The sequence below is a fragment of the Falco rusticolus genome, chromosome 8 (genome assembly GCF_015220075.1).
Source record: "Falco rusticolus isolate bFalRus1 chromosome 8, bFalRus1.pri, whole genome shotgun sequence".
NCBI classification, from domain to species: Eukaryota; Metazoa; Chordata; class Aves; order Falconiformes; family Falconidae; genus Falco; species Falco rusticolus.
In genome coordinates, this window is record NC_051194.1 from 33,991,501 (window position 1) to 34,006,266 (window position 14,766).

The 14,766-nt window shown below is 38.6% G+C and overlaps 1 protein-coding gene across 1 annotated transcript in view; it reads left to right on the forward strand.

Moving 5' to 3' along the window:
- The window catches only part of MYLK (myosin light chain kinase), a 216,341-nt gene that overhangs the window by 117,859 nt on the left and 83,716 nt on the right, over nt 1–14,766 (forward strand). Inside the window, 4 exon segments of the mRNA XM_037396821.1 lie at nt 13,375–13,512; nt 14,193–14,327; nt 14,330–14,357; nt 14,359–14,387. Coding sequence (XP_037252718.1) covers nt 13,375–13,512; nt 14,193–14,327; nt 14,330–14,357; nt 14,359–14,387 — 330 coding nt within the window.

Genomic DNA, 14,766 nt, shown 5'->3' on the forward strand with positions numbered 1-14,766 from the left:
TTACAGTTCTGTAGTAGATGACAAACAAAATATCTGACCCATTTCAGGCTCCTTGAGAGTTCTCCAGCCTCCTCCCACTAGGCAGCAGTGTCACTGACTGACATCAGGGAGGGCATGAAGTGTGTAGATAGTGACAGCAGCACCATAGGCTTTCAGCCAGGGTACTTTTGTGGGCTCTGATGCTCTGCAGCCACCCCACACCACTTCTGCACACTGCTTTTTTGAATAGAGGCTTAATACTGCCTCCCTTGGTGAGCAAACACTACTCAGCAAATAATGCTGCTCCTGCTCATTGGCTCTTGAGCTCATTTCTCCCTCCTTGCCCACAGTGCAATTTCCTGACTTCATATCTGATCCCCCTTCCCCCCTACCACATTCTGTTCACACTTTCTTTTTTTTTTTTTTTTTTCAGTGCAGCCTCCCCAGCATAAGTGTCTATGTTGGGAAGTCTGTAGCCCTTACAATCCGATTACTGTAGTCATTCATTGATTGTTGGACAAGCAGATTAGAGTCACCTGAAAGCCTGTCAGAGTTCCTGCTGTAACCAGTTTGTAAGAGCAGTGAGGGGAGATGCTTTCTGGAAAACCAGTTTGTTTTGTTCCTGTCACTCTTCCATCTGGTGTGAGTGAGACCATAAAATATAACCAGGTGGAAGAAAGCCTTTCAGGTAGGAATCTTTTCTTCCAGTCATGAGAGATGCTATCTTTAGGTCACGGGTTGTTTTTCTTTCTATGTCAGAATGACCTCTCTTAGACACTAATGTTTTAAAGAAGTTTATCATTGCAATAAGCAGCCTCTCTTTGAAGACCTAATTGAGAGGCTACAGCTTTGTTTCTCTGAGATATATCTTTCTGCCTAAAGTAAACAAAGTATGATGTCTTACTTGCCTACAGTGATGAAATATTTGTGACAGCTTTTCAAAGTCACTATTTATTTGAAAGCATTTTGCTGTATTTCAAGCGTAATATAAATATAAAGGGCTATAGAAGACTTTCCAAATTATGCAAGTTTAGTCTTGTTAAATGTCCAAAAGGCATTCCAGACCAGTAGCCTGGGGGAACCACTTGGTTATGTAAGAATTGGTTTCAGAGCTCTAAGAGAAAGGAAGGGGGGTTTGTTGCTGTATTGAAAGGTCAGAGGTAAGCTGTCATGAGCATCAAAGAAACTCTTGCAGTGTTTTCAAGAGTGTCCCAAAGTTCTCAGTCCAGCACTCTGTACAGGCCACTAACAGCTGTAATCCTTGGAAGACTAAGCTTCTTTTTTTTAAAAAAATTGCCTTCTCTCAGCACCTCAGAACCAAATGTGAAACACAATTCCAGCCAAAGACCAAAAATGAAGGACAAAAGCAAAATGTGTAGAAGTTTTCAATGATACAGGATTTGTGCCATCAATATAAACAATGTTCCCGAAAGACAGCTTCTTGTTATAATTCAATTCCAGTAAAAGGGGAACCAAATTTGGATGCAAATGAGGGATAACTGCTTGCAGAGTAAGCAGAAGTTAAATGACAGGAACTGCATTAATATTTCTTATAAACAAAAACCAAAGATGAGATGCTGACAAAAAATGTTTAATTAAAAAAAAAAAAAAGATGAAAAAAAATCCCCCCCCTACATCTGATTCTCTTCTCAACTGTGAAGTGATCAAATGCTGTGAACATGAAGCTATTATGTAGCACAATGACAGAAAACAGATGGTTGTTGTAACAGTCTTGGGAATGGCCTTGCATTGGCCAAGGGGCAGACTGTCACATCTTGGATTGCCAACTTCTATAATGCTTTAAGTTCCAGATGAAAAGTGGAAGTCATCGAAATACATACAAAATCTGTTAACTGAACAGATGCCTAAGTAATTCTGAAAACATGGGCATAATGTTACCCCAAATAATGTTTCTAAGCTGATGTGGATTAGCTATTGGGAACTCACACAGTCAGCCATCAGACTTTCTTGTAGGATTAGCTACATTTATGAAACTCTCCAGAAATTACCATTGTGCAGGTAGATTTGAGTTAGGCAAGTTGTAGGTTGGGAAGGAGCCTTTGTCAGAAGTAATCACTGAAAATCAGTCCCAAAGCATCTGAGAGTTTGATGTAGCATGTGTTTTTCTGGAGGAAAATTGACTTGGTTTCTGACAATAAGCATCATTTCTGTCTGCATTCATTTTCTGGCCTTTTTCCTGCTTTTCTCATGTGGTTATGAATTCACCCAGCTTACGTTACATCTATGAATTGAATTCCAGCCTAGCTTTGCCAAGCTTCCTTTCCATGACTACTAGATTAACTTGAATTTATCAAAACACCATCCTGTTGTGCAAACATTGCTGAAAAAATGACAAAGAACAAATGCATATTTTAACGACTTCTGTACCATCAGTCACGGTACATTAGATGGAGTAGCCACCAAAAAGAAATTTAGTTTGTAGAATGGTTATGTAACAATTAAAACCACAACACTAGTAAAATGGCTAAGTGCTAGAAGTGACCTGTTCTACCATTTGAGCTTTTCATATCTAAGTGCTTCAAATTTAGGCAGGGTGAGAGTCGCAAGTGGAAGAGTACCTGTAGGACTGATGTTTGCCTTTAAACTACAAATCAAAAGGTGAAATAGGTCTTTAAGCAAGTTGGTTTCCCAATGTTAGAATTGAAATTATAGAGGCAGCAAGACAGACTCTAAGGATATATCTGTGTTTACTTTTCTGTTTACTTTTTTCAATTTTTTTTAAAAAAAGTTAATTAACACTTTTGTTGGTATGAGTTTTGTCCTTTTCTATTAATCTCTCTCAAATTTGGGAACAGACATGTTGGCTATTTAGAAGCCTGTTGAGTACCTTGCATTAACAGATGATGTAAAACATGTACACAAACATATATATGCTCCAGTGCAAATATCTTATGGAAGTTTCACTTAAAGAAAGGTTTTTGCATAAGCACAGGTACATGGCCAGTACTTACAGAAAAGCAGAGGATGTCAGGGTCTCACAAAAAAAAATAAAATTTAAAATGGCTTTTAATCAAAGGACTCATTGAGCTGAAGGGATTGATTTGAGAGCAGGGTGATGTGCGTGTTTCTTCTCTGTATACATTTTTTTGTGACTACCATTATCAAAAGTATAGGGAAATGGGAGGACCATGGAGAAGAGTTGTGAGTGTCTAAGTTAGGGATATTCAGCACCATCAGAAAAAGAAGAGCTTTAAAGGTGATGAATAAAGATTTGCTTTATGAATAGCATATGCAGGAGGAGAAGGAGGATTGTAGAAAAGGAAGGTCTAAGTAATGAAGAAATGGGCTGGCCTAAGGGAAGCATCTGTCTTTGAGTTAGGTGACTAAAAAATCTAAAATTTTAAATACATAAGCTGGTGTATACATAGCCAAGTAAGGATGGCAAGTTCTTAAAGGTTTGTTTCCTCAGTTTAGTCTTACAAATTTAACAGCATGTTGCTCAAGCATATAACTGCGTTGCAGCATGGAGTCCCTGGGTTAGTATGACCAACCAAAATGAAAACAAAGCTGAAAAAACACACACAAGGCCCCCATGCTGAAATTTAGCAGGTCCTCCCTTGTACTTACTAGTTCTGCAAGTCTATGCAGCTCTCTTGCCCTAAAAGGCAAAAATGTCCACGTAACAGAATTTGTGGTATGAATATTTGGAACAGAAAATATATCTAACTAGGCAGATAGACCACTCTAACACCTGCTGCAGCACTTCTTCATATCTAATTTTGTCAAGCAAAGATACCTCACTTTTAGAAGAATAAGGTTTCTCTTCCACATGCTGGAACAATACAGAGATGCCAAGTGTCTTATGACAGGTATAGTGTGAGTCCTAACGAGCAGGTCGTTCGTTTGCAGCAGGGGAAAGGAACAGAAGGCAGGAAATTTGTACAGCTGTATACTACTGGAGGTGTTTACATGCAGCTTCATGTTAGTCAAGCTTTGACTGCCAGTCCACATACACAGACTTTCCCTTTTTTGTTGTTGTTGTTGGTTGTTTGGGTTTGGTTTTGTTTTGTTTTCCCCAGTGTAATGTCTTAGTACAACGTATTTTTAATATAAATTCATCAAACAATGCCATACTAGAACAACCTTACCTTTTCTGGACTAAAATGCCAAACAAGCCTTGCTCTAGAATGAGCTCCTGATACCAACTTTGACCCAGAAATACAATGTTGATGTATTTTTTCCTTCCCTCCCCTTATATTAGTCTAACTTCAGTGCTTCCTTGGTCTCAAGCTGGGTCTTACTGGTCTTATTTGAGAGATTCCTTAAAAGCATTCTTAGTATGGTAACCTTTTGATTACTTACTCAAGAGAGTGAACAGAACTATTTTGATATTACTACAGGTAACTTATTTGCCAGAGGAGGGAAGGGCTGAAGGGGCTGTAACTCTTCATATCAGTGACATCCTCGGGGGTACTTGTCAATTATGTGATTGCCTGTTCCTATTGTCCTTACACTGCATTTCATCTCATGCACAGCCCGTTTTTTTTTTTCTTTCTAATGGAAGTGGTATCTCTGTACATCATGAAAGTACAATTAAGTTAAATTCTTCTGGGAAGCCATACAAAAAATTGAGACTGCACATGTGAGGGTGAACTTCTGCCTCAGCAGTATGCACATTTTCACTGCAGAGCTAACCTGGCTGGATCTAGCATATGTGAAGCACCTTTTCTCCAGTTCTCCGTCTTAGATAGGTATCTTCTGGGGAATTTGTTAGCAGTGGACCAGCCGAGATGCCTTATAAATGCATTCGATAGGTATAAACACTCAGGCCTTCCATGGAGTTACTGTCTGTGGCAGTGACGAAAGAGCAATTACTTGATGTAAAAAGGGTTAGTTATTAATAAAGCAGACATTTCTGAAGGCAAAAGCAAACATCACTTTGCTGCGAACACTTCCAGTGAGACTGTCACTGAGGAATTTGGTCTGCTGGCTGCAAAGTTATCTGCCCTGAACCCATCTGGCTCCTCTGTATCTCTGTCCCTTGCACTCCAAATTGAGATTTTTCCTGAGGAGGGGAGGTGAAGAGGGAGATGGTGAGCTCTTCTTCCTGGGATCCATTGACAGGAAGCATGGGAATGGTTTAAAGCTGCATAGGTGAGGTTTAGACCGGACATTAGGAAGCATTTCTATACTGAAAGAGTGATCAAACACAGGAACAGGCTTCCCAGAGGGGTGGTCGATGCCCCAAGCCTGTCGGTGTTTAAGAGGTGTTTGGGCAATGCCCTTAACAACGTGCATTAACTTCTGGTCAGCCCTGAAGTGGTCAGGCAGCTGGACTAGGTGATTGTTGTAGGTCCCTTCCAATTGAAATAGTCTATTCTCTTCTATTTTGACTGTTTCTCCAAAATCATAATTATTATGGATGTAATCGGTCTTTTGATAGTGGGATTTCTGGGGTGGCATCTCTTTCAAATGCTGTGGGTTGCGGAACAAACTGAGTAGACAAAACAGAGGTTAAAATGTTGATGACCTGGTGATAGCCCATACAGAGGGAAAGACTCTGGGAAGAAGGAGTGTACCTGGAGCTGTAGGTTAGGGCTGGAAGACTAGTAAAATAAATAGATTGCCAGACTGAATAAAGTGGAACTCAGCCTCCTTTGTATATCCCTAGCCACCTTGACTAGTGTAGGCTTAGGGCATTGTCAATCTTGGGTTAACAGTTTTTGTGTAACGCAAGGCAGAGCATCCAGACTATAACTTGGCCCAACTCTTCAGCGAAAGCATCTCCCAAGGATATTTAAATCTTGCCTTCCATTTACAAAACCAGATTGTAACTGCAAGAATAAATGATGAGAGGTAGGTGTGTAAAGAACACTGCTAGGTTATTAAACGTCTTGTTCTCATGAACTAAATTTGCAAACTGGCATACTAACCTGAGATCTTTAGTAAAACATGAATGTCTCTTTATGTCTCAAGAACATAGAGGTCTCTTGTTTTTTAATGCCAGTATAAATCAAGTTTGGAACCCTTGGAAAACTTGCAGAAAATATTTTGACCATATCACTTCAGGCTTGAGACAGAAAAATACTTTACAGGAAGATAGACAGATGAGATGAGTGTCCTAATACCAATTTTCTGTCCTATAAAATCTGTTATTTTTGAGTTGATAGTATTGTTAATGTGAGATCTGGTAACAGCCGCATTTATTAACATTGAAAATATTTGGACAGGTGAAACTTTTCAAGATGTGTGTGTGAACCTGAGTCTTGCTTTGAGAGATTTCAGTGAAATCTGCTGCTTCTCTCTCTGAGCTTGCTCACACAGAGAGCTTTTTGAGTTAAGCATTCTCCTCAGCTCAGTTGACTTATTAGCCTCTGAGCCAAAATGATACTTAAACACCATAAATGGTAAACGTTGCTGAGGCAGTCCTTTCGCACGGCCCAGACTAGGCATTATTTGGCAGTTACCCACATGATTCTGGCAAACAGATTCCTCAAGTATAATTAAAACTCTTATAAGAGTAAACAGTGCAAGTTGTTTGCAGCGTTCTGAACATAAGGCAGCAAGCTCTCTACTCTCATGTCCTTGAACTGTAACCAGTTGTAACCCTGATCTTGTGCAGCTGTTAACTGCGCTGCAGGTGTATATGTGCAGGGCTGCAGCTGACCCTGTTTGAGACGGGGGCTGGATGAGACGATCTCCAGAGGTTCTTTACAAACTCAGTTATTGTGTGATTCTGTGCACTGTTGAGCATGATACTTCAACAGGAGATGTCAGCATTCTGCAGCTCACATTAAAAAGAAGTCTTCAGTACATCTGGGTAGGCAAAGGAACAAGAAAATTCACTAGAATAGATGATGTCCATAAAATGTTACCTAGCCTGTAGTGAAAACAGTTAAAACCCAGGTCCGGTCTTTGGAAACCTTCTTAAAGTTTGCATCCTAATCTGCATTTTCTTCACTCCAGTTTCAACAGCAAATATGGGAATGGAAATGCCACAGTGCAGTTATTGATTTGTATTTAGCTTCTCTCCAAGTGTATAGATTTACCTGTATCTTTTGCCTTAGAAAGTAAGTAGTTGGTTGCATACTTGCAGTTAAACTGGCACGTGTACTGTATAATTGATTTGTAGTAGGTTAACTGTTCTGTGCAGCATGAATTGTCCGCTTTTACATATACACCTTCAACACAATAACTCACCATTTCTTATTGATATAAAGATGTTTACAGTTGTGTTCAAACACCAAATTCTGATCCAGGTCTAGGTTTTAAAAAATTCAAGTGTATTTTGGCTTAGGCCCACAGCTAACAGTAAGACTCCTCTTGCAATAACTTCCAGTCTGCAGATATGTGGAGGTTAAATTTATGTAAGAACTCTTTAAATCCTGGATTGAGAAAAGTCAAATAATAGGAAATCATTCTTTATCATCTTAAATTTCTATTAATACAAGTTAATAGTCACTGAAGATAGATTAACTTATTATTATGCAAACCCAGGTAAACAGAATAAGAGATTAATAGAAATAGTTTTGTATCAGAGGCAATAAATCTCTTTTCCCATTCCCAAACAGGCTGAGAATCTGTATTTTTGTAAGAAACTGGAAAAGTTTTAATTCTTATAATCTCTGTGAATTTAATGCACTCAGTGGTTTTTTTTAAACGTAGATTTGGATGCTTATTGGAATGTCTAATAAAAAAAATGAACCCTTAGGGGTAAGGCAATGCTGTGGGAAAAGCCTTTATTACTTTTGCTTTGTAGAAAACATATGTGGGTATATAAGGTACCCTTTAAATGCTTTGGTTACTATTTCTGGTCTCCCAGGCTGTGTTTCCCACTGAGCTGTGCACTGAATCTTGCTGTTTCCCAACGTTCGTGAATACTAAAGCCTGAGGAAAGGCAAAACCCATAGGAACTATACAAGTGGGATCATTGTCGTGGACTTTTAAATCTATCACCCTGCGTTAACACCTTATCAAAAACCTGTTGAAATGAGGAAGAGATCACTGCTCACCAGAGAATACCCCAGCAGGGTTTATTTATTATGCCAGACCACATCTCTGTGCAAAAATTGTTAAATTTCTTGATCTCATAATCTTGTGAGTGCTTTAAGAATTCAGTGCTCTATAAGCAGCCTTTGAGAAAATCATACTGTCTTCTGTATTAACTTGCGTGATTTGATGTGCATGAAACCAACTTTAAAAATTGTGGCAGCTTTTATAAGCTACTATAAAATAAACTATTTGCATGGTCTGAAAACAAGTTACTGAAATGTACCTGTGTTTTATCAAGCCCACTCCTATGCAGTGCTTCCTGATACTCCTCCTGAATTGCTTTGACATGATACACCTGGGAAGAACTCACTGCAGCAGCAGAAGTTGATTAGGGAAAGGAAAGGTCGGGAGAAAATTAACTTCCTGGAGTAGAATTCTTTTAGTCACTATGGCAGTACTCCTATTTTTTAACTCTTATATTTCTTCTCATTCTTAGAGGTGAACCTACACCTACTTGAATGTAGTAAGAAGTAAGAGTGGTGAGGGAGGTGTTAAATGGCTATAGGCGATTAAAGCGTATTAACATAACAGGAAGAGATCAGATCTCCCATTTTTCACATCCAGTTGATTAAAGCTTGAGGATGTGTAGATATATAACAAAATCATGCCCTTATGCTAATGTCAAACTAGATTTTCCTTAGGTTCCAGATTTCCTTTCTGGTTCCAGATGTGCCATATTTTTATTGTATGTAGTTTTGGCAGCAAAAATGCCCTGCGGTGTTACGAAAGAGCTTGTTCAGTGGGAAGCATAGTGACTTGCTGTACCTGAGCTGCGAGCTGTACCAATGCTTTCTTCTTTCTCTTCCTTCCCCTGCTTTGGACGCTGAAGCTGGCTGTCCCTGAACAGCATGTGAATTTTGAACCCCAGCAGAGTTCATGTGGCGAAAGGGGCTTTGTGGGAATTAGGGGAAGCTAGCCCTAATACTGGCCTTCCATTGCATGCAGCTTGCTTATTTTTGTCCTTTTTTCTTATCTCCTTTCCCTCTGCTTTGCTGGTGCAAGTCACAGATTTTGTTCCGTATGTATGAGACTAGCTAGCACTTAGCTTTGGCCAGGGCATGTGAACTTCTACGGTTGTTATGCTTTCTGAAGCTACTTTTTGCTAGCAGTGCCTGGGGTTTTGTGTATGGTTTTCCTTGTACTACTTTCCTGGAAAAATAATTAGCCGAGCATTTCCAAAAGGAAGTAAAATCACACAATATATTTTCACCCTAAATAGGAACAGTAGTTATTTGCTTGATCCTGAACGAGCAGCATCCCTTCTTTTCCCAAGTACCCTCCACAACCAAATCACTGCTGTTTTCCAGACAAGAGCAGTAAAGGCTAAAATTGAAGAAGCCCTTAGGTATATTAAAATAAGCTGTGAAAATGTACAGTGCTGCTATCTCATGGTAAAATTCTGAAACATTAAAGCCTTCATCAGAAGAGCACTGAGTTATGCATAGTGCTATGTAATAAATAAACAACTAAAAGCATTTACAGTCTTCAGAAAAATTTGAAAATAGTTAACATTCAGGCTTTGCAATTTGGCCTCTGCATGACTGTATCGGTCCCTTCAGAGAAAATGCAATGACTTTAGAGTAAGACTGAATAAAAGTAAATGATGTAGTTTTAGACTGGCTGTGTTGTCTTGTGTAAAACATCTGCAAGAAGCTGAAGCTGTCAGTAGGTCAGTTTAATTTTTTTCTAAGTCTAGAATTTCACAGTATCAAATTTTAATTAAAGGAAGAAATGTTCCATGAAATTAATCCCTATGACTTCTTAATGAACAAACAGCATTTATGGATTAGAACTTAAGCCTTTTTAATTGTTGCCTCCAAGTCAAGGAACATTTGACAGTTTTTGTGATGTTCTGCTTAAGCTGTTGGTACAATAAACATATGTTACTGATCAACATATACTACTGAACAACAGTAGCATAAGATTAGAGATCCCTGTTAAAAAAAAAAAATAAAAGTAGGGGAGAAGGCTTGTGTTTTGAAGAAAGCCTGTTCAGGTTGCCATGGAGTCAGTTTATTTAGCCATAGATTTACTATATCCTGGATGCTGCACATTTGGAAAGGAATACTGGTTGCCTTAGCTGTGATAGCTTCTAATTTTTCAGCTCTTATATACAACAGATTTCATATCTGTAGTAAAGAAAGGCCTTCGCTGCCCCTGTGGTCCAAAGATCATCAGCAATAGAAAGGGAGGCATTTTTACTCCTGCTTTGTAATAGGTATTGTGAAATCAGGTGATATTTCAAGGACTAAATCAAAGTGTGTGTCCGTTAGTATGTGATAGGTTTACAAGGATAGAAATGTCTTCAGAAAGTTATGATATAGATATTGTTGATATATAAAGCTGGCTTTGTTTCTGTCTCTGGAGTAATGCTCAAGTTTTCAATATTTCAGACTTAATAACCCATCTTAATGTTCCTCTGTGTGATGACATTGTTTCTCCTAATGAAATAATTCTGTCCTCTCTCCAGTAACTTTTCTTGCACTGTTGAAGCTGTACCATTTAATTTTTTGACTACTCATATACTGTAGACTTCTGGGTTTTGATACTTATCATCATAATTTTATGTTTAAGCACAGAACTGGTCTGTATAAGAGATCAGCATAAACATATGGAGTGCCTAAATTTAGTGTAAATGCTATTCTTGTGACTTGTGTGAGGCAGGTTCTGGACCCCTTCATTTCAATTTGACAGCTCCACTTACAAATAGGGAGCACTGATCAGTAGCAATGGTAATTGTTCTCCATCCTTTAATCCTGCGGCACATTCTTCTAGGGGAGAGGCCTGCAACCCCAATAAAGCTTCTACTATCACTCATATCAGTAGGTCTGTTCACCAGTGCCAGATGCCTCTGCCTGAGATAACTTCAGAAACTAATACCTAACTTTTTTGTAATCTTGTTGGGTTTGTGATTCATATATGTAATTACCATTAATTATTTCCTTCCCTCCTTTTAATGTTTATGAAGCTCTCTGCAAGAAGGTGGTTTTATTCTAGTACATGAAACTTTCATTTCTGCAGCACATATTTTGGAGAAGTTAGCATTGCTGAAAAATTCCTTTTGGGAAATTATGGTGCTCTATTCCTTCTGTAGTTGCTTACCCATTCCTTTTTAATAAGCTGAGGCTGTTATACTGTATTGTCTTCCTTGATTACAGAAATCCATTTATTTAGACTACATGGAACAGGCATGCCAGTCTAATAAAGCAAAGAGCCATTTGTGAGGGATGTGGAGGGCTGCTAGTACTTAATGCTGTTTGTACCAGGGCTCTGCTGGAAGCAGCTTGGTCTGTTCTGGGAGAATTGCTGTTAGAGCCACTACTAGCAAATTTGTTTCCTTGTCACTTTTAACTCTCTTACACGAACTGGTTCCACTCTTTTCTTTGTTATCTGTCCTTCTCTGAAGGCTTGGACTTCTTTGATCATACCTTAAGTCTGTTTCTCTGGTCCAGAATCACAACTTTTATTTTCCTTTCCCTGCTCTCCTTTTGTAGCATATCTGCCTTCTCAATTTGCGATGTTATGAATTATTTCAAAACAAGGGATAACAGAGACATCATCTCTTGTGTCCCCCTTTTTCCTGTGCCTCTTTACTGTCTTACTACTTTCTTATTTTTTCCTTTTCCTCCTTTCCTCTTCTTCTTCTTTTCCTCCTCTTTCTCATTATATGGATTTCTGCTTTCCCTCCCAAGTCTGTTCAAGTGTGAAGCACAAAGTGATTTTCAGCAAGGCATTAGAGTAGTGAAGGAGCATGTGCCGATATTGCTTAGTACAGCAGTTGTTTGAAGCTGTTTCCCTAAGTAAACAGTACAAACCAGAGGAATATGGTGAACTACAGCAGTTTATTACTGTAGATGGGTTTGACCCAACTTCATTTTCTTGGCTATTTTTCATTGGCTATTTTCTGTACAGCACTAGTCACAGGCAGGTGCTGTAGGAAGCACTAAGGCTGATCAGTGCGGCCTGATGGTGAATCAGGCGTCTCAGAGTAGTAAGTCCGTAACACCAGGCTGAGTGGGTCTGTCAGGTCCCATATTTCCATTTTCACATGCATCAATGTCTCACTGCTCAGTGCCAGGAAAAGACCTACGACATAAGCCAGGGAGACAAGATTTTGGCTAGAAAAAGCTTTGCTAGAGTAGAGAAAAAACATCCTCTCCAGGCGGCTTCCAAATTTACATTGAGCTCAAATAACCCTGGGACAAGCTTAACTTGTTGCCTCCCAGAGGTTCAGTGGACGTGGTCAGTGAGGTGGTTTCAGTTTTTCTAATCACCATCCTTTTATGAATCATGGGTTTTTCCAGCCTGGCACTTTGTGTTGCTGTAATATTGTTTTGGATCATCTTGATACACCTTTGAAAATTTTTAAGGAAGGAATAAGCAAAATGAAGCTATTTTCATGTGCGCACCGAAAGTAGGGTTGGCAATTTAAAGGCAAGACATAAGAGGTCTGAACTCCAGCTAAACAAAACAAAAAGTGTATCCAAGTGACCAATAAATATTTATGACATGTTATATTTGGTCATGATCACTACTTTAGTTTCAGAAGTGTCTTTGCTCAGGTTCTTAGAGCAGAAATATCTTTCCTGGTCTAGTGTACCATATAGGTCATAGTTAAATGATCTTGCTTCATAGCCGGTGAATCCAAGACAGAGGAGACCACTGTGGATACTGGAAATTACATATCTATCACAGATAGATTTTATTTTTAAGAGTGATTAATTTCACTCCAGAGCTTATCATGTCATTGTACAGCCTCAAAAAAACCCCAAAATCAAAACAACCCTAGTTTGTTTTGTGAACTATGTTGATAATCTCAGATTTCAATCTTTCCTATCATCAATCAGCTGGCTAAGTGTAATCCAGGAGAGGAGTATGGAGAAGGTAAACCCATTTGATATTGGCCGCGTACAAATCTAAATGGTTTGCAGTTTCATACAGAGTGGTGGAGCCTATATTCCTGTGGGTTTATATTTTTAACTCATGAGAATAGAAACTTGCAGTACATCTTAAGATTTTTGTGTGAATTTAGCAGTGATTAAAGGCATCTAATATTGATTGTAAATTGTTGGGGACATTTTTTGCACCTGAACATGTATACTTGGGGAAAATTAGTGTACATTTCTGTATGATACTCTGTGATATCTGTTAACAAAGATTTAAGGGTATATGTGGAGGAAGGATGATTCCATTCCCATTCCTTCACTTTCTGCTTGGAGTACTGGCAAGGCAAAACAGTTGTATTGGGTGGTTTCAGTGATTTTGCCTTCTGAAGCTGAAACTAGACCACTGACTCAAAATCAGTTTGATCCCAAGGTCACTTAAGATCTCATGAAAATTCCAGTAAGAGACCCCTTTTTTTTCCTCTTCTTGACTTCACAGAAAAGAAGAGCAGCAAGAAGACAGAAAGTGCACAGGCTGCCAAGTTAAACAAGACTTTTGCACCCATTTTCCTTAAAGGCCTGACTGACCTCAAAGTAATGGATGGAAGTCAAGTGATAATGACTGTGGAGGTATCAGGTGTGTAGCTATAGAACAGTATTATTTAAAAAAATTGTACTACTGCAAAATAGGTGCTTTTTTTATCCACTGGCCTTTTCTTTTAGCAGGTGTTTTTGCATTTGGAAACAATATTTCAAGGAGTCAATCTTTCAAAAGTAAAAGCCAGGTTTGTCTAATCTGATCTTCAGGGTGGATGAACATTGTCCAGATTTAATGTGTTCAAACCCTTACAAGTATTTCTTTATTGGAATAATAATAATGATGATTATAAGGTTATTATTGGGTCCTGCTGTTGAATTAAAACTAAGTCACAGTGGACTTGTAATAGCTTCTGTCATGAACCAAACAAGATTGAATTCCTGTCAGCTGGGGTAAGATTAGTGCTCTAGAAAAGAGCAGTCCTGGTATGAACTTTGCTAATAGAAACCTTTGATAACCACCTATGTGGGATCTAGAACTCATTCTCCCTCTCTTGTATATATGCATCCCTTATTAATTTGTATTTTAATGGTAATAAGACAAACTTAGAACTACTCCACATTACACAGCATCAATTGAATTAATGAAATTCCTGAATGTTTTGAAGATGAAATTGCAGAATCAGGTGGCAGAAAAAAACCAACCTTGTTAATATTCTTAATTAATATATGGTGGGGTTTATGTTGTGTGTCTGATTTTTGTGGTTTCCTATTTTTCAGCTAACCCACCTCCTGAAATTATCTGGCTGCACAATGGGAAAGAAATCCAGGAGACAGAAGATTTCCACTTTGAGAAAAAAGGCAATGAGTACAGTCTGTACATCCAGGAAGTATTTCCTGAAGACACCGGCAAATACCGTGTGAAGCTTGGAATGAATTGGGAGAACTCAAACCAGGCTACACTGACAGTACAAGGTATAAAGTTCTTTTTTCCCTAAGGAAATGCTAAAAGAAAATAATTCCGATGTGCTGGAGGAGTATCTATTTAAAGTACATGAGTGTTTATAAGGGCTTTTGTGAAGGATGCTAGTTCTCAGTCTCTACATCTGAATTAAAAAGGATATTGAGCAGAAGCAACTTTAAAAAAATCTTCTTACTCAGGAACATTATGTTACTATTTCAAAAATGCATTCCTAAGTCCTATTCCTAGGGACAGTGAAAAAGTTCTGCTAAATACAGCTTCAGATTATAACTATAAGGCTTACTGAGCTATGGACTTAATGTAAACCATTTAATGATGTTTTTCTTTCTAATTAAAGCCCTGAGTATTTGGAAAAGCTGTCTAGAAGCCAGG